Source organism: Chelonoidis abingdonii, chromosome 2 (genome assembly GCF_003597395.2).
Source record: "Chelonoidis abingdonii isolate Lonesome George chromosome 2, CheloAbing_2.0, whole genome shotgun sequence".
NCBI classification, from domain to species: domain Eukaryota; kingdom Metazoa; phylum Chordata; order Testudines; family Testudinidae; genus Chelonoidis; species Chelonoidis abingdonii.
This window is the reverse complement of record NC_133770.1, coordinates 240,220,112-240,246,737: the sequence shown is the minus strand read 5'-3', so window position 1 is coordinate 240,246,737 and position 26,626 is coordinate 240,220,112. Positions and strand designations below refer to the sequence as shown.

Here is a 26,626-nt window from a genome sequence, read left to right as displayed (position 1 = left end):
ATAAGCCAAGAGCCAAAATCTGCCTACAGTTACATAATTAACTCTGATTCACATTAGACAGGTGCCAGGGACAGAGTTTTTCCTAACACAATGCATTTTGCTTGATTTTTAACTAGGACCTCTGTATCTGACCCATTTTTAACGATAAGAGCAGTTTATACCTTGGAAATCACATCCTGCATTTCACTTCTTGGATAGTATGTTCCATCATCATAACGGAACCTGTAGAGCATGTGTTCAGGTTTGAACTGGTGCTTATCTGTAACTAATAATTATCAAGTGTTAGCCAAAGAATTCCAGCTTTCTGCACAGGCAGGAGATTAATTAAGGGTACAAACACAGCAATTCCCTACAAGACAACCTCAAATACATTCACTAATAAATATATATCATGAATCTACAATTAAACATATGTTGCTATTATTTAAGATGGAAAAGATCTACTTGAGTAATCAAATGTCAATATTTTTTAAACAGCAACAATACATAGAAAAACAAATTTCGTAGGCTGGGGCCAGATTGTTTCTAGCCCTTATGCTGATGCTTAGAGAGTGGGACAGGAATGTAAGATGCCTTTCCTACCTGCATGACCCATAAAAAGTCAGGCAGAATGGCAGGCCCTGCACTCTTAGGAGCACAAAGATTGCTCTGTCCTAACACCCCTCCCCACCAAGATTGCATAGCACCTCAAAGCAGGAGGAAGGCATAGGCAGGAGCTTGAACCATAGTTCTACTGTCACCCACACACACTAGCCAGCAGAGCTGACCATTTTTGTGCAGGGGAGCAAATGACATCCCAAAAAGGAGCAGGTGCACAGTCTCCACAAATCCAAGAGCTCCAGGAGGCAAGATTATGGGGTTTTTAAATAGTCTCATGCATGAGATATATGGAGTATTTCCTGAAGTTTTTGCCTCGGTAATATTCCCATTACAGTTAACATCCTTGGAAAAGAGACCCTCATTTTAAATTTGCAAGCAATCAGAGCTACATTGTTCCATTCTAAAGGAGAGAGATCCTAGTGCAGGGGTCGGCAACCTTTCAAAAGTGGTGTGCCGAGACTTCATTTATTGGCTGTAATTTAAGGTTTTGCATGCCAGTGATACATTTTAACATTTTTAGAAGGTCTCTTCCTATAAGTCTATATTATATAACTAAACTATTGTATGTAAAGTAAATAAGGTTTTTAAAATGTTTAAGAAGCTTCATTTAAAATTAAATTAAAATGCAGAGTCCCCTGGACTGGTGGCCAGGACCCGGGCAGTGTGAGTGCCACTGAAAATCAGCTCGCGTGCCGCCTTCGGCACATGTGCCCTAGGTGGCCTATCCCTGGCGTAGAGCATACTAACCTGCAACTTAGGAAACCTGGGTTTAATTCTCTTTCCTATCACAGACTTCCTTATGACCTTGAGCTAGTCCCTTAATTTCTCTGTGCCTCAGGTCTCCATCCATAAAATGGGGAAAATAATACTTCCCTACCGCAGAGGGGTGTCTTAAGAATCCATATATTAATGATTGTGAGGTGCTCAGAACTTTGGTAATGGGGTCATACATTAATATCGGTAGATTCAAATAGGGCCCATATTAAGGGCTAGTAGAGCACCAGGAAGCATGCCATAATAAATGCCTATTCTCTTTTACAGGGATGTTTAAGAAGAAAGGGTGACATCCTGTATAATTACACAACTAATACATAAAACTCTAAGGCCAATTCTTGAAGTTCTTAATGAGTCTTTACCCAGGTAAAATTGACATTACCCTTAACAGAAGTTTTATCAGAGTGATGGCAACATTTATTCCATACATCACATGCACAAAATTGTTAAAAATCTAATCTTGATAATCTTATAAATTATCATTTATAAATGTTCTCTCAACCTGATCTCTCACTCAGCCATTGGAATTTTTATTTTTTCTATATTGGTGTTTTGTTTTGTTTTGTATCAGAGGGGTAGCCTTGTTAGTCTGGATCTGTAAAAGCAGCATAGATTCCTGTGGCACCTTATAGACTATCAGACTTTTTGGAGTATGAGTTTTTGTGGGTGAATACCCACTTCGTCGTTGTTGTTTTGTTTTATTCTTTAATTAAGTTTAATTAAATAAACAGATGAGTCTAACTCTATAGTTCTTCCATAAAAAGAACTTTCACTGATGTAAAATGAACCATACATACAAAACTGAACTTATTAATGTCAGCATGACAAAAAAGAACGCTTCTAAATTTCTCAGTTTGCTAGGATATTTAGCAATGACGGTTCAGAAGTTTGGATAAACACCACAAAATACAGATGCTTATCCAAATTGCCCCAGATCTCTTGAGTTTGCAAAGCAGGCTGGAAATTTTGTGAAAACGGGCTCTCATTCCCATATACCTTGCTTCCAATTGTGAATGGAACTTGGAGATGCAAGGACATGGAAAGAAAATTAAAGAAAGTTCACAAGACTTTTCTGAACCTTTAAAAAATGATGTGGTGCAAATTATAGCCTAATGTTTGATCTAGTTCTTCTTTCATCCAGAGTGTGTGGCACAATCCTAATATTTATCTAAGTAAATTAGCTAACCTTAAGGGTATTTTGGTAACTACAAAGCTCCTCAGTATGTTGAAAGGAAACTTACATTTATAATCAGCAGGGATAATTGATCCAGCAAGACAGTTCAACCCACTAACTGATAATAATGAGTCCTCTCAAATGTCAAAGACAATGCTTCTAGGTAAGTTTAGCAAATGAATTTCTTCTTTGAGCAAGATTGGGGAAAAACAAGGAAAGAAAAATAACTTTTTCATTACCACAGAATTTATATGTCCACTAGGAAAACAATGTTCAGCACAGTAAGGGTCTGCATTATAAAAATAATGCCAGCACACTGAAAATAAATGACCAGCATAGCGACTATCTGAGTCTAGCAAAACCCTGTACAACATTTGTAATGTGCATAACAGCCAAACTTCCCCTCTCCCCCCGCCCCCCCGTGAAAACAGATGGTTCATTCAACTTTATTTTAAGAATTCTATTTTCACTGAAACACAGCTGGATCCACACACTAATGAAAGTAGTATGTCTGGCTGAAACTTCCATGCTCAGATATAATACCCTTTCATTATGAAATCACATAACATTCATTTAAGTCTGTGTTGAAGGAACCTATTAGTGTATTTTGGATAAAATTTAAAATATCAGTAGAAGAATTTTTGGCATCAAAACCTTCCTACTGACAAAAGTTCTATGTGTGTAGTAAACATGCTACAGTCTGACGTTTTGAATGATTATTGAAGAAATAGTATAGATCATTCACATTAAAATGCAAAAAACTATATGAAGAGAGATGAATAACCTGGATTTGTCTCCTTCTATTCTACATATGTTCAGAGTACTCATAACCCACTATCACCCTGATCCTCACCTTTCCTTATCAGCCAAGGATATTGAAGAAGCAATAGCAAAGAACTGGAATGTCACCTGAAGACCTCAGATTTCCTTGATCATTGTTAAATGGAAGATGAAGAAAAAAGCATTTCTGCATACTGCTGTTCTTTGGGTGCCCAGGAGCAGCAATTAATCCAAAAGGCTTTGACAAGTAGTGCAAAAATAATCAGAGTAGCCATGTACATTGCTAGCCATGTATAATCCTCAAACAAAATGGAAGCTTCCACAATGGCAGAGTCCAGCTGGCCCATGTAGCCTTGGTAGGCTCTGTATTGCAAAAGTGCCAGAGCTGAAGATTTGCCACCCTGTGAAAGGCCCAATGCAAAAATGACCCAGACAGCATTTGCCAACTTTGTTAAATCCACTCCTGCTTACTCACTCAGAAATTCTTGTCAAGAAGAACACACCCTGCAGAACTTTTCCAGACTGCAAACCCTAATTTCTTTTACTCAGCCCCACTACCTAGCACCTCTTGTTGTGAGAAATCATCTTATTTCACAGAAAAGATCATCTGCAACTGGAATGGCCTCACGAGTCACTACAAACAACAAAACAAAACTAGGGCTAGAAATAACATCCTCCTTCCAAGAATTTGGGCCGTTCACTGTAGTACTAATCATGGAGGCACTAATGGCAACCAAGTTCACCACCTGTTACTCTGTCTCCTACTCCTCCTGGACGGTGAAAAACAGCACAGAATATGTGGACCCCTACTAATAACAGCCAACACCTTCTTTGCCAAGGGGAATCTACCCCTCACCCAAAAACATGCAATAGTCAGACCAATACTAAAGGAGCCATTGCTCAACAGTGGAGACACCACAAAGTATTGCCTAGCGTAAAACTTTTTAGAGATGCTAGCTACCTATAGTCCACAATGCCATGTGTCAGCTACCAGTGTTCTGTGTCCCCTCAGTCACATTTTTGGCAAGGTATAGAGACTGTTCTTAAATCTCTGGCAGAAGACTTGCTCCTGTCCATAGTCATAGGAAGAACACCCATAATCAAACTAGAAGGAAAAGGGACGCACTTCAAAAAATTTATTTCAGGCTGGAAATAAGGTATGCATTTTTAACTTTGAGAGTAATTAACCAGTAGAACAAATTTACCAAGGGTCTTGGTGGATTCTCCATCACTGACAATCAAGATTGGATGTTTTTCTAAAAGATATATTCTGTGAATTATTTTGGGGAAATTCTAAGGGATGTGTAATATAGGAGGTCATACTAGATGATCACAATGGTCCGTTCTGGCCTTGGAATCAATGAATCCATGAACTTGCCTTCTCAATATCATCCGGGGATGATTCATTCCCCTCTACAGTTAAAAGGACTAACACCTGGTCACTGTTCAGTGGTTTGTATACAGCACTGAAGTGATCAAGTATAGACCAGACCTAACCAGCAGGTTTTCACTAAATCTAGCCTAACTACTACTTTTGACCTATTTGAGGACTTGGTCTGAAAGTTTCTCCTCCTGTATCCATGTACTGTGTCCCTGCATTCAAGAGAACGCCCAGCTGGTAGATTGGGACTTGGGCACAAAACCCTACCTTGCTACACATGACAGAGACTGTGAGAAGACAGTCTCATAAAGGCAGGTACTGGTGAAAACAAGTGGTATCTCACCTATGTTTCAGCCTATCCCAGGTTCAGAGAATCCCTAAGATGTAGCACAAGTGGGTTCTAGTTGTGCTGCAGGTCCAACAAACAGTCATACAGAACACTCACAATGGCTGGTCTAGTCATGCTGTGGTTCTGCCAGGACTTGCTACTCAGCCATCTGCTGCTTGAGGCACTTCTCATGATGGGGGGCAGCCAGGCCAATCCTGAGAGGCTCTCTGACCCTGTGTGTCAGGTCGCAGCTCCACTCACTCAATTTTGAGCTCCCTAGGGATTTTAGCAGTTGGGAGCAGGGAGCCAGGCCAGAACTTTGATGGAGAAGTCAGTCAAAATGCAAAGGTCTCATTGGACAGCACTTTCAGAGGGCTGGACTCATCAATTGGATGTCACAATGTTGATGACATCATCTGTCTTGGATGTTCTATCAGGACCAGGCCCCGCCCCTCAGGTCACAATGTCAGGCTAGGCAATGGATAGAGACAGAGAGGCATAACAGATAAATGGGGACTGCCATTAAAGCATATGGCCTCCCACAAGGTAAGTACAGCAAGATCCTCTACAAGGGACTTAAAAGAGGCTAGTGGAGATGACTGTCAGCTCTCCTGGGCTCACTCTCTCTTTCTTTGTGTAGAAGAGGCTTGAGGACCTCCCTGATCCCAAATTAAGCAATGGGTCATTATCAGAGATAATGCAGAATTCTGATATGGATTTAGATTTCTGACACCCCAAAAGGACAGACTGTTGGTTCTGGAGTTTTGGTTCAGCTCTTTATAGCATGGAGGTAATGAATTTTTATAGGCAAACTCAGGTTCAGACTCAAAATCCCTGTTAAATTCAGGAATGATGGGATCCAGATCTCTAGTGAGTGAGGTGTGGAACTGGAGAGAAAATAGGTGATGTGGGGACTGAATAAACCTAGAAAACTGGAAAAAGACAGACCTTGGGATGGAGGGTCCCTTGTTCAATTTACCCTCACATTCAGGGGTCATTTTTTTCATATCTCAAATGTCTTGGCCCAAAACTTTTCTGAAAAGAGTAAGACCGTGGCCCATGTGAGTTTTTCTGGCCCCACTGCCCATGACTTTATGACATTCCCTCTACAGGAAACAGGAAATAACTGCTGTAAAGGAAATAATAAGGACTTAGTTCTACTTGGAGTTGATGGGGATGTGCAAAAAGACTAAAATATTGGTCTGGGGAGAAATCAGCTGAAATGCAGCAATGTCCTCAGACCGGAGCAATTTTAAGAGGGTGCTACAATGGCAACGGTAGCCTTGGGATATCCCACTGGGAAAGACACCACCTTTCCATTGCCATCGCTCCCATCCGGGGGTCAAAATGGTGAAGGGACAAGCACAGTCAATAGTCCAGAAGAGCTTAGTACTTTTATTAAAATAATGTATTTTTCCACATTTCTATCTGTGCATAAGCATCCTTTGTGTGTGTGTATATGTACACAGAGAGAGAGAGAGAGAGAGAGAGAGATCAGAGCCCCTCAGCCAAGACCAACAGACACGAAAGGGACACAGCGCAGCAAATGTGTTTTGCTCTGACACCACAATGCAAAGACCAGATGGAATTTTATTGCTTGTTTTTCTTCTTTTATTTAGTTGTGAGCTGTTCAGGGCAGTGACATTTCAGATTTGTGTTGTGTAGGCACCAAGCTCACTAAAGGCACTATCCCCAGGATTTATATTAACTCAACAACTGTCCTGCATCCTTGCCTTTAGTGCCTGGAAAAGCGATCAAACCCCTCCCTTCCCCTTTACATCCCTACCTTCTAGCCCATGGTGACAACAGGAAGCTCTTCATTGCCCTCGCCATGTTGAGATCTTGCAGTTCAGCATTGAAACAATGACTATTATCAAATCTCATGATTCAGGGGTTCAAATGGTCAGCTGCAGGGATCAGGAAGGATTCCCCCCCCCCCCCGATACACAATTGGCCAGATCCAGATTTTATGGGTTTTATTGCCTTCCTTTGAAACATCAGGTATTGTTCACAGCTGGAGGCAGCACAGCAGATGAGGTGGACTGACGCTCTGAGGTGATTCAGGTAATCTTTGTTCCCAGACACTTGGCTGCCTGGTTTCTGTTCACATGCTCAGGGTCAAACTGATGGCCAGATCTGGGGATTTTTCGACCAGGTCAGATTAGCAGAGACTTTGGGGGTTTCCTGCTTTCCTCCGCAGCACTGAGCAGGATCACTTGTAAGAATCCTTTGGACATCTCTCTCTTACTCAGTTCCCTGCCATTGCAGGGCCTTCAGGCATTGGTGGCCCCTCAGTGTCTCCTGTTCATTCTCCACAGCAGACAAGAGGTATTTGGCTTGATTTGGTCTAATAAAAATCCATGTGGAGAGATTCAGAAGTAAGTTGTCTGCTATCTCCCATTCCCCTCTGTTCTTCATGTCCTCCCACCCTAACCCAAGCCTTCTGTGTCTTACTCCATTGCATTTAATTCTCTTCCTCTTTCTCCACCACTCTGCCTGGATGCCAGCAGGGGGGCACTGGTGGCGGGCACTGAGACTAGAGGAAAGACGGTCTTCCTGCTCTCAATTCTCATGTTGGTGAGGCTGCAGCCTCTCACTACCAGAAGGAACAATTACAGGAAAATCCTATTTAGTCCTTGCATCCCAGGGCAATGTTCCATTGCTCTATGGAGACAGTGCATGCATAGTCTGGTTGGCTGTGGTGGAATTGAGCATACTCAATTGAGCATGTGCAAATTGATTTTTCATAAGGTTATAACTTGGCTAAATTTGGTTGGCTTTTCTCAGGGATGGCAAAAAGCGTATTCCTGACCCAAAGGCCACACCTCTGCCAAATTTCAACTCCCTACTCCAAAGCAGTGAGATGATAGAGCTTCGCTATGAAATAGCTTCAAAAATGTTTTTAACATGGGCAAAACAATGTATTTTTCCCCAACCTCCATCTGCAACATGGCTGAAACACTTTTGCTAACATTTTTTAAAATTGAAAAATTGGCCCAAGGAAGACACCCAACACGGACAATATCAGCATGAACAGTTAGGGTTTGGAAAAGTTATAAGCAACTGAAACCAAGGTCTTATAATGGAAAGTGTTAGGCAACTTTACCTATAGTTACACCTAAAACATTTAGCAAGCAATCAGGTAAGCCCTGATCCAACTCTCATTATATTCATTCTGAGTTGGATTGGACCGGATAAGACCTATACTGCTGTGAGGGAAAATATAGTCGGCTTACAACTTTGGCCAGGCTTTTAGGCCTAAACTTTGAATAAGCTTGTTTCTAGGCTTTGTTGAACTTTGGTTCAGCTTGTCTCTGTGTACAAGGGGCAGAGACGAAAGGGACAGAGTGATGAGAGAGTGATGGAAAGTTGCTTCTGTGTGTCAAAAGGTAAAAGGAGTCACAGTGAAAAGTTCCCGAAATGGAACAATGGTTTTGTGTGTATAAAGGACACCAGGGGGCAGAGTAATAAAGTCCCCAAGTAGCATGATTTGCAATGGCCAGGCTTATAAAATATATAACCACAATAGTTGTGTTAGAAAGGTTGCTGACCGCAAAAGAACAGACAGCGAGTAACGGGGAGGGGAGGGTCCTAGTGGGAGAAACGCTTGCTTTTGCTTTTATCCTATATTAATTTTGCAATGCATTCCAAATAAGGTAATTAATATGGAAGTATGTGTAATTTGTCTGTGGTTTTAATCTTTATAAGCTAGCTTAAATTTAAGGAGGGCAGAGTAGCTTGCAACCTGACATGGGGCCATGCTGTCTCTCCTTGCATATATGCTTGTATACAATAAAGAAGCCTCAGGCTGTCTGATCTAAAATCACCTGTGTGGTCAATTTTCCACAGCTCTGCTGAGATATGGGTACTATATGTACTTAGATGGATTTAATCTGGAGAAACGTTACTTCCTTGTTTGTAGGGAAAAAAAATATTTTCAGGAATATGTATTAGTTGTCTGTCCCCTTTAAGTCAGAGGGAGGGGAAGAGTGGGGCCTGGGCCAGCCGACCCTGTTCAAAGATATGGCAATTTTAAGAATCAGTGTTCCACTTTGGGCTTGTCTACATGCAGAAGTAAGTGCAGAGTAAGTTAGAGTGTGAATTTAAAGCACAATAGCTAATCCACACTAACTCCCCTTGTGGACACTCTTACTGTGCACTTAACAGTGCACTCAGGCAGGTTAGCTTAGCAGACTACCAAAGTGTATTATACTAATGAGTACAAAGCCACTCTTCATAGCCACATGGGAAGTTTGTGCAGAGTAGCTAGTGTGTACCAGCTACTGCAGGCTTTTTCTCTACATAGACTAGCCCTAAGGATCAACAGGCCAAGTTGAGAATGAAGTACAGGTGCCAGAGTCAAGTGACAGCCTCCTGACCATTACAAAGGCAGTGCTGCCAACTTGCATAGTTTTTTGAGTGTAGGGGGTTCTTAAAACCCTTAACTGCTGCAATTGCGTTATTACCTCAGCTTTTAATTTCTAAGAAACCTCTAGCCCTCATTGCTGCAGAGAAGAAGCCAGAAAAGATGAACTCTAAAGTCTCCAACAACAGAAGGCAAATAAAAAGAAACCTACATTTATTGCTTTTCTTTAATCTCATGACTTTTTGGTGCCTGACTACAATTTTTGAATGCTTTGTGTTGGTAATATACAAAGGACTACTCTTGGCACAGGTGGGAGAGAGCCTAGAGTGAGGTGAGACCTGCAAGGAGGTCCCCTAAGGTAGAATCAGAACCTTGGTGGACTGGAGAAACCCGCCAGAAGTGAGAAAAAGGCCCAGAAAGGAGATCTATGGATATCTTCTTCCAAGAGTGAAGACGTTTGAATCCAGAATTGAGGTCAAATACCCAAGGAAAAAGACTCTCCAGGGAGGCCAGGTTGGTACCTAGGAAGAGGCTCTGAGAAGAAAAGAAAGTAAGTTTGACTTTGAATTATTGGGCAGATACCCTAGTTGTTTAGGGTTCACAGAAGTAGGAACCCTTAGTAGAAGGTAGGCATGCATGCCACTACCCTGTGAAGGACTTCACCCTTCGATGTTAACTACTGACAAACCAGTTTTGTGTTAATCAGAAAAGAACGTTCAAAATAACAGCAAATACAAACATAAATTACCTTGAAAATATGTATATATCTTGAAATAAAATATATTTACCATGGTGAATAATGCCATTCTCTAACAAAGCTTGGCCAAGATGAACACCTTCTTCAGATTTGTGTATTTCTCCAGTTTCCAGTAACCAGGACACAAACTCACTAGATTAGAAAACAAAACAAAACCACACACATACAAAACAATTCCAATATTTTTAAGGCTTTAACTCTAGAAAGCAATACTGTATAATATTCCCCACACTATTCATTTAGCAGACTGCAATGAGCAGTATTCATACTGACATAACACTCTTCAACATATTCTTCATATTCTCATTTTCCACTTGTATTTCTTATACGCAGTGCTGGTAGTCACTCCTGTTAAGGTTGAGGGATACTTCCCATTATAAGACCATGTTTTCAGTTACTTATAACTTTGCCAAACTTTAACTGTCGGGCTGAAATTTTCCATGGTGGGTGTCTGCCACAGGATACATTTTTCTGGAAAATTTCAGCCAAAACAGTTCAGCTGCTTCTGACAACAAGATTAGAGGAAAATACATTGTCTTGCCCATGGTGTTTTTTTTTTCCTAAGACCCTTTAAATGTCTCTCTTCTTTAGACCAGGGGCTTGAAGTTTGGCAGAGGGCAGATGTCCTTTGTGTGATGGATATGTTTTTTGACATCTCTGGGAAAATCCACCCAAATTTGGCCAAGTATATAAATATCTCAGTTTGCATATGCCCAGTAGAGACTTGCTCAGTGACAATGGACATTTTAGCTGCAATTCTCTATCATGCTCCAGCCTCGGATGCAGAGGTCAGAGCAGGACTCTCTCTGCAATTGCAGCTCTGGGCTCTATAGGCCATGGTGGGCCTGGGGCATCAGAATTGAGAGACTGAAGATTCTCTCCTGTGTTCTTAGTGACTATCTTGCTGAGCCTGGGCAGTGTAGATGAGGAAATTTCCTAATTCAAATGCAAAGGGGACAAGATAGATTGGGAAAAAGAGTCTGGGAGTGGGAGTGGGACCCTGGAGGCTGGTGGGAAGAGGTTGGGACTAGCTGGACAAGGAAATTCGACTCAGAACCAGTGGAGCAGGGGAAAGGAGGTGATGGGAGGGAGACATCTGTAGGAAAGCAGATCAGAAGGCCCAGGAGCTACTGTGGACCAGAAACATGGGCAGGGGCAGAGTAAGCAACTTGAGATGAGAGGGGAGGGGAGGGGAGGGGAGAGACAGATCAGTTAAAAAGCCGGGTGTGGGAGGAGACAAGGAATCAGGGCTGGGAACAGAGAAGCAAGGAGACTAGGACTGGGATGAGAAGCCTGAGGACTGGATACTGGTAAAAAGAATAAGACTAGAATGAGAGGCCAGGGTGGAGAAGAAACATGACTGGGATGGATACAGGCCAGAAGAGTCTGTACCCACAAGAGCACATTCCCCTCCCGAACCTGGAATGGAACCCAAGTCTGATGAGTCTCATCATTCCTTTGCTGTCAGCAAATATCTGTGAAATCCACTGGCAAAGCATGGCTCTTATCTTTCTCTAGTTATCTGGAGGATGCCAACTTACTATCATTATCAGTCACTCCGTTAGGTCAAGTTGCAGAAGTCTATGTGGTAGACTTCACATTTCCAACCCTGCTGATATTGCATGTGGGTGTCAATGTGATGCTACATGATGGAATACATGTTTTATTAGTAACTTAGAAAATTACACACGTGCACAATACTATATTAAAAGAGTATTACTGAGATGGCAAAGTCAAGCACTCAAAACTTAGGAAGTGACAGAGTTAAGGTTGCCCACGTAAGCTTAAATCACTGCCCCGTGTGTCTGGATTATAATACAGGCTTTTAATACGTAATCACATACTATTTCTAACACAAGACCTCTAACTTATTCAGTTCAGAGCATGGCCTGCTCTGGGGATGAATCAAGGCTGTATGTGAAGGAGTCTCTCATCTGTAGGATTGCTGTGATAATTGGGTCTAATTGTGAGCTCAAGCGTGAAAAGTGATGGTAAGTTTATAAAAGGTCGCAATAACGTATAACAACAAATGTTAAAGGGGGAAAAGTATGAAAAGTGAGACAGAAAGACTGAATTAGTCTAGAATGAAAAGGCCTACTAATATCACTCGAGGACTGTGTAAAGATTATGCTTGGTAAAAGAGAAAATTGTGGAACAAGAAATCAACGAACCAAAATTAGTGTGTCGGAATTAAGGCTTGGTCTACACTACGCGTTTAAACAAATTTTAGCAGCATTAAACCAATTTAACGCTGTACCCGTCCACACTACGAGGCCCTTTACATCGATACAAAGGGCTCATTAAATCAGTTTCTGTACTCCTCCCCGACGAGAGGAGTAGTGCTAAAATCGGTATTATCATATCGGATTAGGGTTAGTGTGGCCGCAAATTGACAGTATTGGCCTCTGGGCGGTATCCCACAGTGCACCACTGTGACCGCTCTGGACAGCAATCTGAACTCGGATGCAGTAGCCAGGTAAACAGGAAAAGCCCGCGAATTTTGATTTTCATCTCTGTTTGGCCAGCGCGTGGAGCTCTTGATCAGCACGGGTGGCGATGCAGTCCAAATCCAAAAGAGCTCAACCGTACAGGAGATACTGGATCTGATCACTGTATGGGGAAACCAATCTGTTCTATCAAAGCTCTGTTACAGAGACGAAATGCCAAAGCTTTTGAAAAAAAAATCTCCAGGGCTACAAGGCTGCGTGACAAGCGTAACAAGAAGCCAGGGACTCAAATGGATGCTCATGGAGGGAGGAGGGGTACTGAGGACTCCAGCTTTCCACAGTCCACAGCAGTCTCCAAAAAGTATTTGCATTCTTGGCTGAGCTCCCAATGCCTGTAGGGTCAACACATGTCTGGTGTGATCCAGGAATAGCTACGTCAATTTTACTCCCCACCACCACCACGCCGAAAGAAAAGGGAAAGAAATCATTTCTGACTTCTTTCAGTGTCACCCTATGTCTACTGAATGCTGCTGGCAGACGCGATGCTGCAGCAGTGAAGCGCAGTATCACCTCCTCTCCCCCTGCCGACAGGTGGCAATGGTGCAGTAGGACTGGTAACTGTCCTTGTTATCACCCCGTGAGTGCTCCTGGCTGGCTTCAGGTAAGGCTGGCCAGGGGCGCTGGGGAAAAATAGGAATGACTCCCGGTCATTCCCAGTAGATGTACAGAAAGGCTAGTAAACCGTCATCATAGCAACTGGGGGTGAGCTCCATCAGCCCCCTCCCTTCCTGTTTTAAGGAAAGTTGTGTACATGCCATGGAATATCATAGCAGCAGCATGCTGGGCTTCTTTCCCCCCACATGCTTAATTTCTCCTGGACTGTCATAGGCCCGGGAGGCTGCCTCTCCCTATTTATCTCATAATCAGTCTCTGTTTCTTATTCCTGCATTCCTTATAACGTCAATGACACCAAATGGGGGGACACTGGCACGTAGCCAGGAAGGTTGGGGGAGAGGGAAGCACTGGTGGGGTTGGTTGCAGGGGCACCCCCCCGTGAATGGCATGTAGCTCAATCATTTCTGCAGGATCTGACACGGGCACTGTGCTCTCTGATTACACTGGTTCTCTTAGTAACTGCTTGCCCCCGCAATTCTAGGCAGACTGACTATTTTAGAAACCATAAAAGGAGGGAATTTGACTCGGGGAGTCATTCCCAGTTTTGCCTTTTGCGCCCCCGCGCCTATCTCAGCCAGGGGCACCCATGATAGCAGCAGACCAGTACAGAGAAGGACAGACTTACTTCATCTCTTCGTCAATTTACCGCCAGAGCAACGGTACAGAACAACTGATAACCATCTCTGCTATCATAGTCAAAAAGCAATGAATGCGCTGTGTAGCGCCTGAGTATGCCTCTGTCCGCGGCATCAGTTACACATCAGTGACTGTAAAAAAAAAGCTGAATGGGCTCCATGGTTGCAACGTGCTATGCATCTGCCAGGGCAACAGGAAAAAAGGGTGTGAAATGATTTGTCTGCCGTTGCTTCCGGAAGGAAGGAATGACTGATACATTTACCCGAACCACCTGTTGCAATATTTTGCCCATCAGCCACTGGGCTCTCAAACCAGAATTTAAGGGGCGGGGGAGACTGCGGGAACTATGGGATAGCTACGAAATAGCTACCCACAGTGCAACGCTCCGCAAATCGACGTTAGCCTCGGACCATGGACGCACACCGCCGAATTAATGTGCTTAATGCGGCCGCGTGCACTCGACTTTATACAATCTGTTTTATAAAACCGGTTTATGTAAAATCGGAATAATCCCGTAGTGTAGACGTACCCTAAGACCTAATTGATGAATAAAATAATAAGAGGATTGATTATTCCACCCCTCACTCCCTTTTTGGGTCCCTAAAGAAAGAGACTTTGGGAGAAAATATGGCTACTGGAGCAAGCTTCATCATCAAGGCCGTGAGTCCACATTCTCCTGGGACCCCAAGGGCCTTCATTATTCTGATCCTGAGGGATGTCCAGACAGGTCTGGGTGAGAGGGACACAGATGACACTTCCACATCCACCAGCTCTAGCTGAATCCCAAACACCACCTAGGATGTGAGACTGTTTGCCACCTGAGTGTCCTTTTGCTTCCCTATCTTATTTCTTCTCTTTCCTTTCTCTCTTTTTCTTCTTCTTTCTAATAAGAGTCTAGCTTAGCCAGCTAAGACTCTATATTTTGCAACACTGCTGTAAGCCTGTGACTTGAAAGTGGCAGCTAAAAGCACTGCCCTAAACACCCCAATTCTGGAACAAGTTTGTCAAGTCTCCAAGAGGCTGATAACACTGTGTGTTGGGCCTGTGTTTTTCCAGCACTGAAAGCTGCAAGTGAAAGTCAATATCAGAAACAGAAGCTGCATTTTCTACCTTTGCTATTTGTTTCTTTCCTTTCTTGTGCGTACTTGCCTTGCTTTGTCTTCTGGGAAATGAGACTGGACATTAACAACAAGAGCAGCAGCTTCAGCCCATCTCAACTAAATTTTTCTTCCCCTCCCCCCCCCCAAAAAGGACAGTTATTAACATCTTTAATACCATCTAAGAGACTGTTAAACAAGGGGTTCTTTTGCTTCTAAAGACTCTCTGCAGCTCTAGAAAGAAAGAGAATACAGACTGTTGTTAGACTGAACGCCTTACTTAATTCTTTAGATTTCAAATGCTTTAAATGTTTTCCTTCTCTTCTGTATCTTTAATAAAAGGTTAAAAGGGATTTTTAATGGTGTGCTTGCCAGTGTGCTAAGCAGGCTGAGGTCTCTATACCAAATTGCAAACCTTGTTTACCATTGTTTAATGCTGGACAGGGACTGGGTTATATTAGCACTTTTAACTCTTTGGATCCACATACTCCATTTCAATTAATACAAGAGGACCCTTGCCCCATTTGTGCAAGCAACTGGAAAGTGTGTAGTGAATGAGGCAGCGATTGCAAGAAGAGAAAGAATTGTTTCATGGTTTAGACCAGGTGTAGGCAACCTATGGCACGCGTGCCAAAGGTAGCATGAGAGCTGATTTTCAGTGGCACTCACACTGTCCGAGTCCTGGCCACCAGTCTGGGGGGGGGGGGGCTCTGCATTTTAATTTAATTTTAAATGAAGCTTCTTAAACATTTTAAAAACCTTATTTACTTTACATACAACAATAGTTTAGTTATATATTATAAACTTATAGAAAGAGACCTTCTAAAAACGTTAAAATGTATTACTGGCATGCGAAATCTTAAATCAGAGTGAATAAATGAAGACTTGGCACACCACTTCTGAAAGGTTGCTGACCCCTGGCTTAGACTGTTAGATGCAGCCCTGGAGAATTGGATTCTATCCCTGCCCCTGCCACAGACTTCTAGTGTGATGCTAGTAAATTCACTTAACCCAAACTTTTCATAGGTGGTCACTAGTTATTTGTTCCTCATTTTCTGTGTGCCCAACTTCAGACCCCAGGTTCCGTGCTGCAGAAGTGCCATGTCCTCATAAATCAATGGGAGTTGTGCTTTGAACATAAAGTGCTATATAATGCCAAGTATTCTGAAAACTCAGGTCTCAATTGTCTTAAACTGGGCAACCAGAATTAGCAGAAACTTTTTACTTTAATTATCTCTCTGTACCTCAGTTCTCCATCTCTAAAATGGGGATAGTAGCACCTCCTCACCTTACAGAGGTATTGTGAAAATAAATTTGTTCATGTTTGCAAAGTACACAGAGATACTATTGTGATGATCATAAAAAAGCACAGGAGAAAATTAACAATTCTGTCTTCAGAGCAGGGTTTGAATAGTGTGCAGCAAATAATGCCTGGAACCACACACTGAAGAAGAAGGAGAAAATAAAACAGTATTTAACTGCTCATTAAATGAGCACTGTCCATCTGTGCAATGATTGAGGCAAGGGTTCTGAGGATAAAATATGTAACATATATAATCATGTCATTATAGATTGTATCATAATGCTTATGCACAAGGGAAGAGTTAATTAAGATTGCCTGGGAAACTAATTCTGGCATTTCCTAACTTTTGACTGCTTGACTTTAGAACCTTAATAATCTTTTTAAATGTATTTTTGTGTTTCATATATTATTTACATAGTTGGCACATATATCAAACACACTTGCATACACACAACACATATGGTGAAGATATCCATGTGATAAGTTGCACCAATCTTACAATAAATAAAATTCACAATTTACCATACATCTCTGGCTACCTCACCTGCACTCTGTCCATTAATCCATCTCTTCTGGGATTGCTTCTAATTTTCTAAACCTCCGAACAATCTCCCTGTCTTTTTTAAACCTACATCCTAGAAAAATTCCGCCAAATATGGAATTTTCTCCCAACGTTACATTGACCCCTTGCAGAGGACAGACAATATTGATTACTAGTCCAGTGAAAGGTTTAAGGTCCCATACTTGATCACCTTGCCCAGCTAGAAATAAGAACTTTATACTGCTGGAAAGTTAGGAAAGGACAACTCATGTCCACCCTGGAACCCATCACTTGCTTTTATCCAAAGAAGATCTTGATATCAGACCTTCAAGAAAAGCTATTTTCAGTCAGTTTTAGAGTTTTTTATGGGTTCATATATCCCTGTACAATTGGTCTCATGGTAACCTGGATTTGCTGGTGGGGGGATGCAAATAGCATCAAAATGTTTTACAATGAGATACTTCTAAAACTGTTTTCCTGTAACCTTAAAACATGGTGTGATGGGGTATAAAAAGTTCATCAGCACTTGTTTGGAATCATCCGCATAACTCAAGTCTGTTGTCCCATTTATGATTAAAGCTACCATCCCAATCTTGTTAATAGAAACTTTCTATCAGACCGTCATGTTCTCTCCCTCCCTCTTTCTGTATATATAGTATGGAGGTGTTGATACTGCTCTGTACTTCAGATTGAACTGCAATTTGCACTTAATGCAAGACTAAAATCCCTGTTTCACACACTAATAATTGAGTCTAATCTCCACATTTGGCATATAACTGCACAAGTTACAGTTCTAAAATATTATTTCTTGTTGAAGCCTAAATCCTGTCATGTACTGGTCTACTCTATCACTTTAGTAAATCATGTTTTTAAAAAAATGTTTTTCTCCTATTTTATTATACCACAAAACTAACTTTGATGTCCTTCACCACCTTTACAACATCAGCCTGCTGGTAGCTTGTAAGATTCAGACAGTTAATTGCTATACTAAATAGGAAATTAAACCAGAGTTTCCTTAGGTGTGTTTCTTTATAACAATAAGTAATAGCATCAATAAGAACAAACATTTTAGATACATTACTGCAAAAATAGTACACATTTAATGGTTTTTCAAAACAGACAAATGATTTTCTCAATCATAGCAAGTAATATAGTGATATTTATTTGATAGAGAAGTTTCAATAAGTATGAATAATTTTCCTGGTGCTAAATATACAGCCCTAAGCAATCTTAGACTGTGCAACCAAAATTTGAGGGCCCACGATTAGAGGCAAGTTTTGAATATTATGGACCAAACAATTTACATCAAAGAGTATTATGCTCTTATTCCATGCCAACTACATTATGAATCAGGAGGGATGGAGTGAAATGCTAGCCTCATTGACGTCAACTGGAGTTTTGCCACTGATTTCAACTGGAGCCAGGATTTCACCCATGGGCTTTAATTTTGGTTATTACACTCACTAGCTGAGTGACTTTGGCAAAGTCACTTATCATCTCCAAGCTTTCGTTTTCTTTTCTGTAAAATAAGGGCAATGTTAAATATTTACATCACTAAGTACTTGTGTGGAAGCACTAAGTGATGTCTGTAAATGTTTCATTAGTGCTAATCTTTATTAGGGTTAGTGAAGGACGAAGGTTGGAACAGAACTTTGCATCATTGGCTCATTTTTAGAGTGTCATATTATACCATCTGTGTCATATAGCATTCTTAAGAGGCTCACCTCAAACAGGAGTGGACTTTCTAAGGTCCTTAAAACCAACATGCAGGGCTCCTAATAAACCAAATTTAGTAACTCCTGACTTTCCTTTCTTCCAAACAAACAAACAATAAGTTTTTGAAAGGCATATGACTGACAGCTAAAACAATTTTGCAGTTCTGAGGCCAAGCCATTCTGAAGTTATAATAAATCAAATCAAATAAGTTAGGAAAATGTTCCAAGTTCAAAAAGTGACACCGCTTCATCTGATGTACACTTATGTATATAATGTGCCTCTGCCAATTTACATCTATCTTCCAGAAATGTTCTACCCTAGAATAAAATTATACCTGTGAAATTTCAGACAGATTGATTTAAATTTTGGTTAATTCAGGGAATGGAAGAAAATTGGGCCTATAATAGGAAGCTTCTTTCAACCTTAATTGCAGATAATACTATACAAGATTTAAAACATGTTTCTAGCTGCTTAAAATCCAAATGATAAAAATGCATACTGTACCTTCCCAGAAAACATTTGGGAAAAGTAGTTAGTTTTCTTTTCCTGTCTTTGATTAGGTTCCCTTGTTTGCACATCATTTTGTAGAGCTTCTCTCCCTGCTCAGAGATCATCACCCAAGTATCTTGTTCCATACCCAATTTTAAACCTGCCAACAAAATACAAAATGCTTTTGTATTTATTAAACATTTCCCAGCTATCACCATTATCTTTCAAATTTTAGATAGAAGTAACAAGCATAAAAAATAAATATTTATGTATATAAGCAGCATCATAACTGGACACATTAAATTACTTTTATGAGTACTTAGATGCTAATATTAATATAAACAACAAATCCCCATAGAAGTAAACAATAAAATATTCCAAAAATATCTGAGAATATATTAGAATGTTATTTATAAATTCCTTACAGTGAAGTGACAATCAATGAAAGTTCCTGACAGCATATATTTATTCTCTCTTACAATGATATCACAGTAGGAAATATCCCTGTTGTACTTTTCATTGGTTTCAAGTGTGTGTGTGTGGGGGGGGGTATTCTTCCCTCCCCCATGTTTGAGAAAAGCTTTTTCCACAATAAAAGTTGAAAAATGGAAAAAGCTTTTCTCAAACATGGGGGAGGGGAAAATACCCCCCCACACACACACACACACTTGAAACCAATGAAAAGCACAACACTAATATATAAGATATTATAAATTATCTATATATATATATATATAATTTGTACTTATGCTTGTACTACTGCTTTATCTTTTTAAAGCTCTGTACAAAGACTAATTAATCCTCACACATACCCTTCACTGTAGAAAGGCAAGTTTAGTTCATCCTATTCTACAAATGGAATTTAGTGTTTGAATTTTTATTTACTTCACAGTTTTTACAAAAAAATTACATGCTTTTCAGTTTATCAATTTTTTGCTCTTTTTGTGTGTGTGTTTTTCTTATGTGCCCACTCTTACTTCTTTTGAGTAAAAGATAGCCTTATTGTCATTCAGAACATATTTTCCTTGAACTGCATGATGTATTGACCAAGCATGAAGACCTGTGCCCCCAGAAACTATTGGAAATCATCACAACTAACTTACTTTCTCTACAGGGCCGGCTCCAGGCACCAGCATTCCAAGCTGGTGCTTGGGGCAGCAATCTGCAAGGGGCAGGAGTCCGTGTTGTTTTGCCCCCAAGCAGCACACCAAACTGCCGCTGCAGACGGCGGGGGCAGTCCGTGTGCCCTTAGGGCGGCAGGCACGTTTCCGCGGTGGCGGCAATTCGGCAGTAGCTTATATGTTTAGCGGTCCACAGCGGCTTCAACTAAACATAGAAGCTGCTGAGGAATTGCCGCAGCCGTGAGAACACACCTGCCGCCCTAATGGCACACGGACTGCCCCCACAGTCCGCGGCAGCAATTCGGTGCGCTGCTTGGGGCGGCAAAAACTGTAGAGCCGGCCCTGTTTCTCTATAAATGGTTCTGAACTCTGCAAAAATTGTACAATGTATAATTTTTTGTACGTATTTTATAGAAACATATTCTCAATTTATCTGTGTTTTTCAGATTTTTTCAGTTTTAAAAACTGGAAATCTTCTGTATGAGTAATAGGTTATTTAATTTTCTTAATCTGGAAATATAAACAAACAAAGATAATAGTGGCATTAGTTGGAAAAAAGCTGATAAAATATAGCATTTAACATCGATACAGAAATGTTTCTCACTAAACATTCACCTGATACTGATAATCCAGACAAATGGATTAACCAAATATAAGTATGTTCACTCCTGGGGAAAAATAATTTAACCATTATACTGTCCTTAGAATATATGGGTCAAATGGCATCCTGATGCATTACACTCATATCACTTGCCTTCATTTTTTAAAATAAAGGAGTAAATGCACAACATCATAAATTATTATTATTTAATTCTTATTATTATTATTAAATTAATTAAGACAGCTTAAATGTATCTTCCTGTGTTCCCTAGGTGATTGCATAAAAGCCAACAAACTGTATTGCAATCCTTTTTATATAAAATCTCCTGATATAGTTGGAGTTCCCATTACACCAGAAACATAGTGGTATAAAATGGCCCTGGTCCATAGCTCAAGTTAGAAGATTAATAACTACAATAAACCCCATACTTCAGCTATAGCATTCTTTTCCATTTTGCTCAGTAGCATTTACCTTGATTTCAGGAACCAATATAGGTTGAATTTCTCTCAATATCTTTCACATAGCTGGTTTTGATTTAGCATTTCACCTTATTTATTTGGGAAAGATTGCCATAGCAAGAAAAAGGTGTCATTTTTGTTTACATAAGGAGTTGAAAGGACCCACATCCCAGGAGATCAACATTCTCTGTGTTCAGTTTCTTTTTAACTCCTAGCTGGTCCAAGTCTTCTTCCTATAATCATTATCTGTACTATAAGAGTTTCTCCACTGCTCAGTTTCATATTGGATTTCCTGGTTGTGTGTCAATTATTTCCTTCCGCAAAGGAAAGCATCTGCTCATAACCTCCTTATCTGGGCAAAACTTCTAAGGAAGTCAGTGAGAGCATTGCCTAAGTAAGGCATTTAAGAACCAAGCCTTATTCTAAATTGATCTGTTAGACAACACACTGATAGACTGGAGTTATAGCAGTTCAATAGCACAACTTATGATGGAAAGGTAAAGCAACCAGGTCTCTTTCATTATTAGATTTGGAATTGTAACAAGTTGCTTAAAGGTAAAAGTAAAAAACCTTGAAAAAGTTTAGCTACAATCCATAAAATTTACATCCTACAGTTGCTAGAGGGACTATGGAAAAGCATATATTACAATTTTTCAAATTATTACTACTATGACCCTAATTAAATGAATTGTGTCTCTCCCCTTTTCGATTTTTAGCAAGTGGGCCAAACTCTGTTCTCAGTTATGTGCATGCAAACTTTATCTGAATTGCACACACATAAAACAGAAAAATTTGGTTTCATGTCTCATTAAGTAAACACAGAATTAAAGCATCTTTTTATTCATGGTGAATGGGAAATTGTTTACAGTTACTTTTAAAGTATTTGAATTCTGTAAAGATGTTTGTTTGGTTCATGAGTCATCCGGCATCCTGCTTGTAATTAAGTTGATACATCCTGCTGCATAAGAGGTGTTTATACAGATGTTTTGGAAATTGTCTGGGTAGGAGGAGATAGAGCAAGTTTATGAGTTGTCAGAAGATGAGCATTTAAGGAACAGTTTGTTAGATTCTGTGCTGGGACCCAATATGACTGTTGCCCCAGTCTCTCTTTATCTCTTCATTTGGCATTCCATCCCCTTCCCCTTTCTCTTTCTCTTTACTTCCTCCTTATATTGTAGTTATATCTTCAGTGGCAAAAGTATTGCTATTAACCATTAGTTGAGAGAAACTGCAGACATGACAATGTGGCCCACATTGTAAAGTTCCATTCTGAAATCCAAAGTTCTGGAGCGTTCAAATCTTGTGTTTTCATTTAATAGAATCAAAGAATCTCAGGGTTTGAAGGGACCTCAGGAGGTCATCTAGTCCAACCCCTTGCTCAAAGCAGGACCAATCCCCAGTTTGGCCCAGTGAAGCCTGCACAGGGATCTGAACATCATCAGGCACCTCTCTACTGGAAGCAACTCAACAGCAAAATTTTATAGCACCAAGATAGGTAATAAAAGCCTACAGCATATCAACATGAAACACTTTTCAAGTGGCCTCACTTTTAATGTGTGAACTACAGATGTCAGTAGGGAGGCAGAGCAAATCAAGTTAGATAGTACCCAGGTTGTCTGGCCTGATTGGCTGAAACCTCTCTGACCAAGTTGCATGAAAGGCCCTAAACCAAAAGCAGATAGATTTATTTCTCGTTTTATGAACCTGGCTTTCCCCCTTGTTTCCTCACTCATCTTTTCAAATGTTGAGTACTTCGAGGTTTAAGCCCCTTCGCCATTATTTATTATCAGTACATCTACATATTTATTATTAGTACTTCTATATATTAGTGCCTAGATTCTCCAGTGGAGATTGGGGTGCTTAGTGCTGTATAAACCTATGATAAGAGACAGTCCCTTCGCTGAAGATCTTACAACCCAAACAGAAAAGGCAGATAAAGGATGAGAGAAAGGATGTATTATTATCATCATTTTACATATGGGGAACTGAGGCACAGAGTGATTAAGTGACTTGCTCAAGGTCACACAGAAAATCTGCGACAGAGACATGAAATGAAACCAAATCTTGAGCCCTAGACCAATGCCCCAACCACAAGGCTGTGTTTTCTTTCATCATCAAGACTCCATATCTTGTTACTTCCTATGATATCAGGGGGGAGAGATAGCTCAGTGGTTTGAGCATTAGCCTGCTAAACCCAAGGTTGTGAGTTTAATCCTTGAGGGGGCCATTTAGGAAATTGGGATAAAAATCTGGGAATTGGTTCTGTTTTGAGCAGGGGGTTGGACTAGATGACCTTTTGAGGTCCCCTCCAACCCCAATATTCTATGATTCTATATGTTTGCTGGCAGCTGAAGTTCATGCTATGTAAGTTGGTGCTGTGTTGTCTCCCATTGGCTTAGTTTTCTACTCTGCACTGTGTTCACCGTGAGTACCTGGGATTATGGCCACTTTTGAAATCAGGTTTACATGTTGTCTAAGGTTCTTCCACCCACATTTAGCTTTTTAGGAATGATTTTGCCAAAGATGTGGATTTTCATCTTCCTCCACTTGGGTGTGATATGGGTGTAGGGATGATGTCATACTTCCTACTCGTATTTCTGGTGTGACTTTTTGGGAGAGGGGGAAATGTACATGTCTTGGTTTTATGCTTCAGAAGATAGTCTTTGCTGCAAATCAAGATCAGGAAGAGCTGATGTATCAAATTACACTACCTTCCCAGTGACAATGGTGGGTCACTAAGTGAGGCTAATCACATTTATTAGCATTCCAGGGGTATGAACTAGCTGTCATTTGCATTACCTGGAGGGTGACTCATCTGCATGAAGGCCCAATACAGCCAGCAGGCTCATTTCAAAAGCATAGATAGCTCGTCCCAGGATGGCACCAGTAAATACAGACACATTAGCAGACATTATGGGGCAGACCCTCAGATGGTGTAAACTGTCATAGTTCAACTGGCCTCAATGGCGCTAGCTGAAGATCTGCCTCAGGGCCTGTAAAGCTTCAGACCAAGGCAGCTGTCAGATTCCCATAATTCACATGTCCCCAAATTGTGGGGTGCATCCCCCTAGGGAGAGGAGACACATGTTTGGGGGGTGCAGCTGAGGCCTAGGCCAGCCCCCACAGGGAACAGGGAGGGAGCACCACCCAGCTCCACTCCCGGCCCCGGCTGCTGGGCCCATGCCCAGAGCTCCACACCTCATACTCTGGTTGCTGGCCCCACACCCAGGGTCCCAGCTGCCAGCCCTAGGCTTAGGGCCCAGCAGATGCTCTGCTCCCGGCCACACCCCCGTCTGTGGCCCCAGCCTTGGCACCCTTACCCCTGTCCACGCCCCACCCTGCAGGAGCCACAGTCCTGCTCCCAGTCCTGGCTCAGGAGAGAGGGGGTGCAGAATAGGATAAGAGGGGGCATGAGATAAAATGTTTGGGGACCACTGCAACAATAGCACAAGTTACCAGTACACATAGCTGGAGTCACATTCAGCACTGATGTCCTTCTTGGTTGAAATTTGGTTTATGTGTTTCAAGTGGTTATTACACCAGTTCTTCACAGACAATTTGACCCAACATCACAAATCTGCCCTATCTGGAGCCTGCCACTTGGCTGTACTTGTAATGAAAATATAAATGTAACATGGTCTGCCAGAAATGAAATGCAATGTAAAGTTTATTCACCTACCTTTTCTTCTCTCTCTCTCTTTTAGAATAGCTTCCAGCCATTCTTGCTTCTCTTCAGAAGTTTTTGCCATGCATACAAACCATTTGTTCTTTGCTGTGTTGTGGATTTTCCAGCCATTAACAACAATGTGGCCACTGCTATGATAGTCAGCTGGAAATAGTTAATGGAGAGAAATCTCTCAGAGTAGCATGAAATGAATTAAAATATGACTGTTTTTTATTAGACTCCCCACTATAATTCCTCCACTCTTCCTGTAACAAACAGAAGAACAAAGAATTTAAAGTATTGTTTCTCTAATTTTGACAATCAAAATCCACACAGATTGTTGTATTTCCATATATTGTATTCCCTGCCGAAGAAGCCTTCAGTGAATTTAGTGTTTTTGCATAGTGTTAGATTGACAGCCTTGGAACCTGAATTTCTCTATATAACCACAGATTATCTATTATTTGTAGCTTTCCCACACTACATGACCAGTATGTCTTGACCTCAGTTTTGACCTGGGGTGACCAAGGAAACTAAGTTCAGAGAAGGTAGTTCAAGTCTCCATTCCAAAGCTTTCCTTGGTTCCACCTAATAAGGAGTTATCTTAACTGGGCTTTAGCTGAATAAAGTAGAAGATATCACAAGAATTATTGGTTAACTTTAGTACAAACAGAAATGAACAAAATAATAAAACCTTCTTTGATTTCAGACTGGATTTGGTTACCTAGAACTAAGGCTGCGGGTTTGTCACAGAGGTCATGGAAGTCCATGACTTTCCATCACCTCCGTGACTTCTGCAGTGGCCAGTGCACCTGGCTCAAGGGCAGCTCAGGCAGCCCCTGCACCAGTCGCACCAGATGCTGCTGGGGCAGTCTCAGGCCATCCCCTCCCCACCCCAGCAGCAGGTTGGTTGTAGGAGGGGGTAGGAGGTTGGGGCACAGGCGAGGGTGAGGTGGACTCTGGGCAGCACTTACCTGTGGGGCTCCACGGAAACAGCCACATCTCCTACTCAGCTGCTAGGCGGAGGCATGGCCAGGCAGCTCTGCACGCTGCCTCTGCCCAGAGCACTGGCTTCGCAGCTTCCATTGGCCGGGAACCAACCCTCGGGTCACCCCCCCAACCCTCGGGTCGCCCTCCTTCACAACACACACACAAACACACACACGCACACACACACACACACAAGTTTTAGCCAGGGGTATATAGTAAAAGTCATGGACAGGTCACGAGTTCTGAATTTTTGTTTACTGCCTGTTACCTGTCTGTGTCTTTTACTAAAAATACCCTTGACTAGAATGTAGCCTTACCTATAACCCATTCTTCCAAATGCAGAAATGTCAGCATTAGCACATACAGTATAATATGTTTTTGTTTTCAAATATCTTGAATTTTCAAATCTATTAACTTTACTATATTCTATCTTATGAACAAGCATTATGCATTTTATTATTCATTAATGTTACTTCCTTTTTAGTTACAACATGTCTTTAAAATTTTGACGTTAGTACTTTCGTCTATGAATCTTATCTGGAAATCTGCTAAATAAGCAATCTTTCACAACAAAAGTAGTGCCCTTGTCTACAATGAACATCCTTCAACAGAATTATCTGCCTTTCCTTTGGGCAGAAATATCTGCAAAACCCAAGTGACAACAAAAATCATTTCAAGAAAAATATAAATTAAAACTTGAATTAATTACCACTGTGCAATAAAAAAAG

At 41.2% G+C, this 26,626-nt stretch overlaps 1 protein-coding gene across 3 annotated transcripts in view; it reads right to left on the bottom strand.

Annotated features, from left to right (window-relative positions):
• The window catches only part of PREX2 (phosphatidylinositol-3,4,5-trisphosphate dependent Rac exchange factor 2), a 304,318-nt gene that overhangs the window by 145,783 nt on the left and 131,909 nt on the right, over positions 1-26,626 (bottom strand). For all 3 annotated transcript variants that reach the window (XM_032805000.2, XM_032804996.1, XM_032804999.2), the window contains exons 9-12: positions 24,924-25,073; positions 19,080-19,224; positions 10,192-10,292; positions 162-265 (exon numbers count right to left, since the gene is read on the bottom strand). In XM_032805000.2, coding sequence (XP_032660891.1) covers positions 162-265; positions 10,192-10,292; positions 19,080-19,224; positions 24,924-25,073 — 500 coding nt within the window. The remainder of the gene's footprint in view (positions 1-161; positions 266-10,191; positions 10,293-19,079; positions 19,225-24,923; positions 25,074-26,626) is intronic.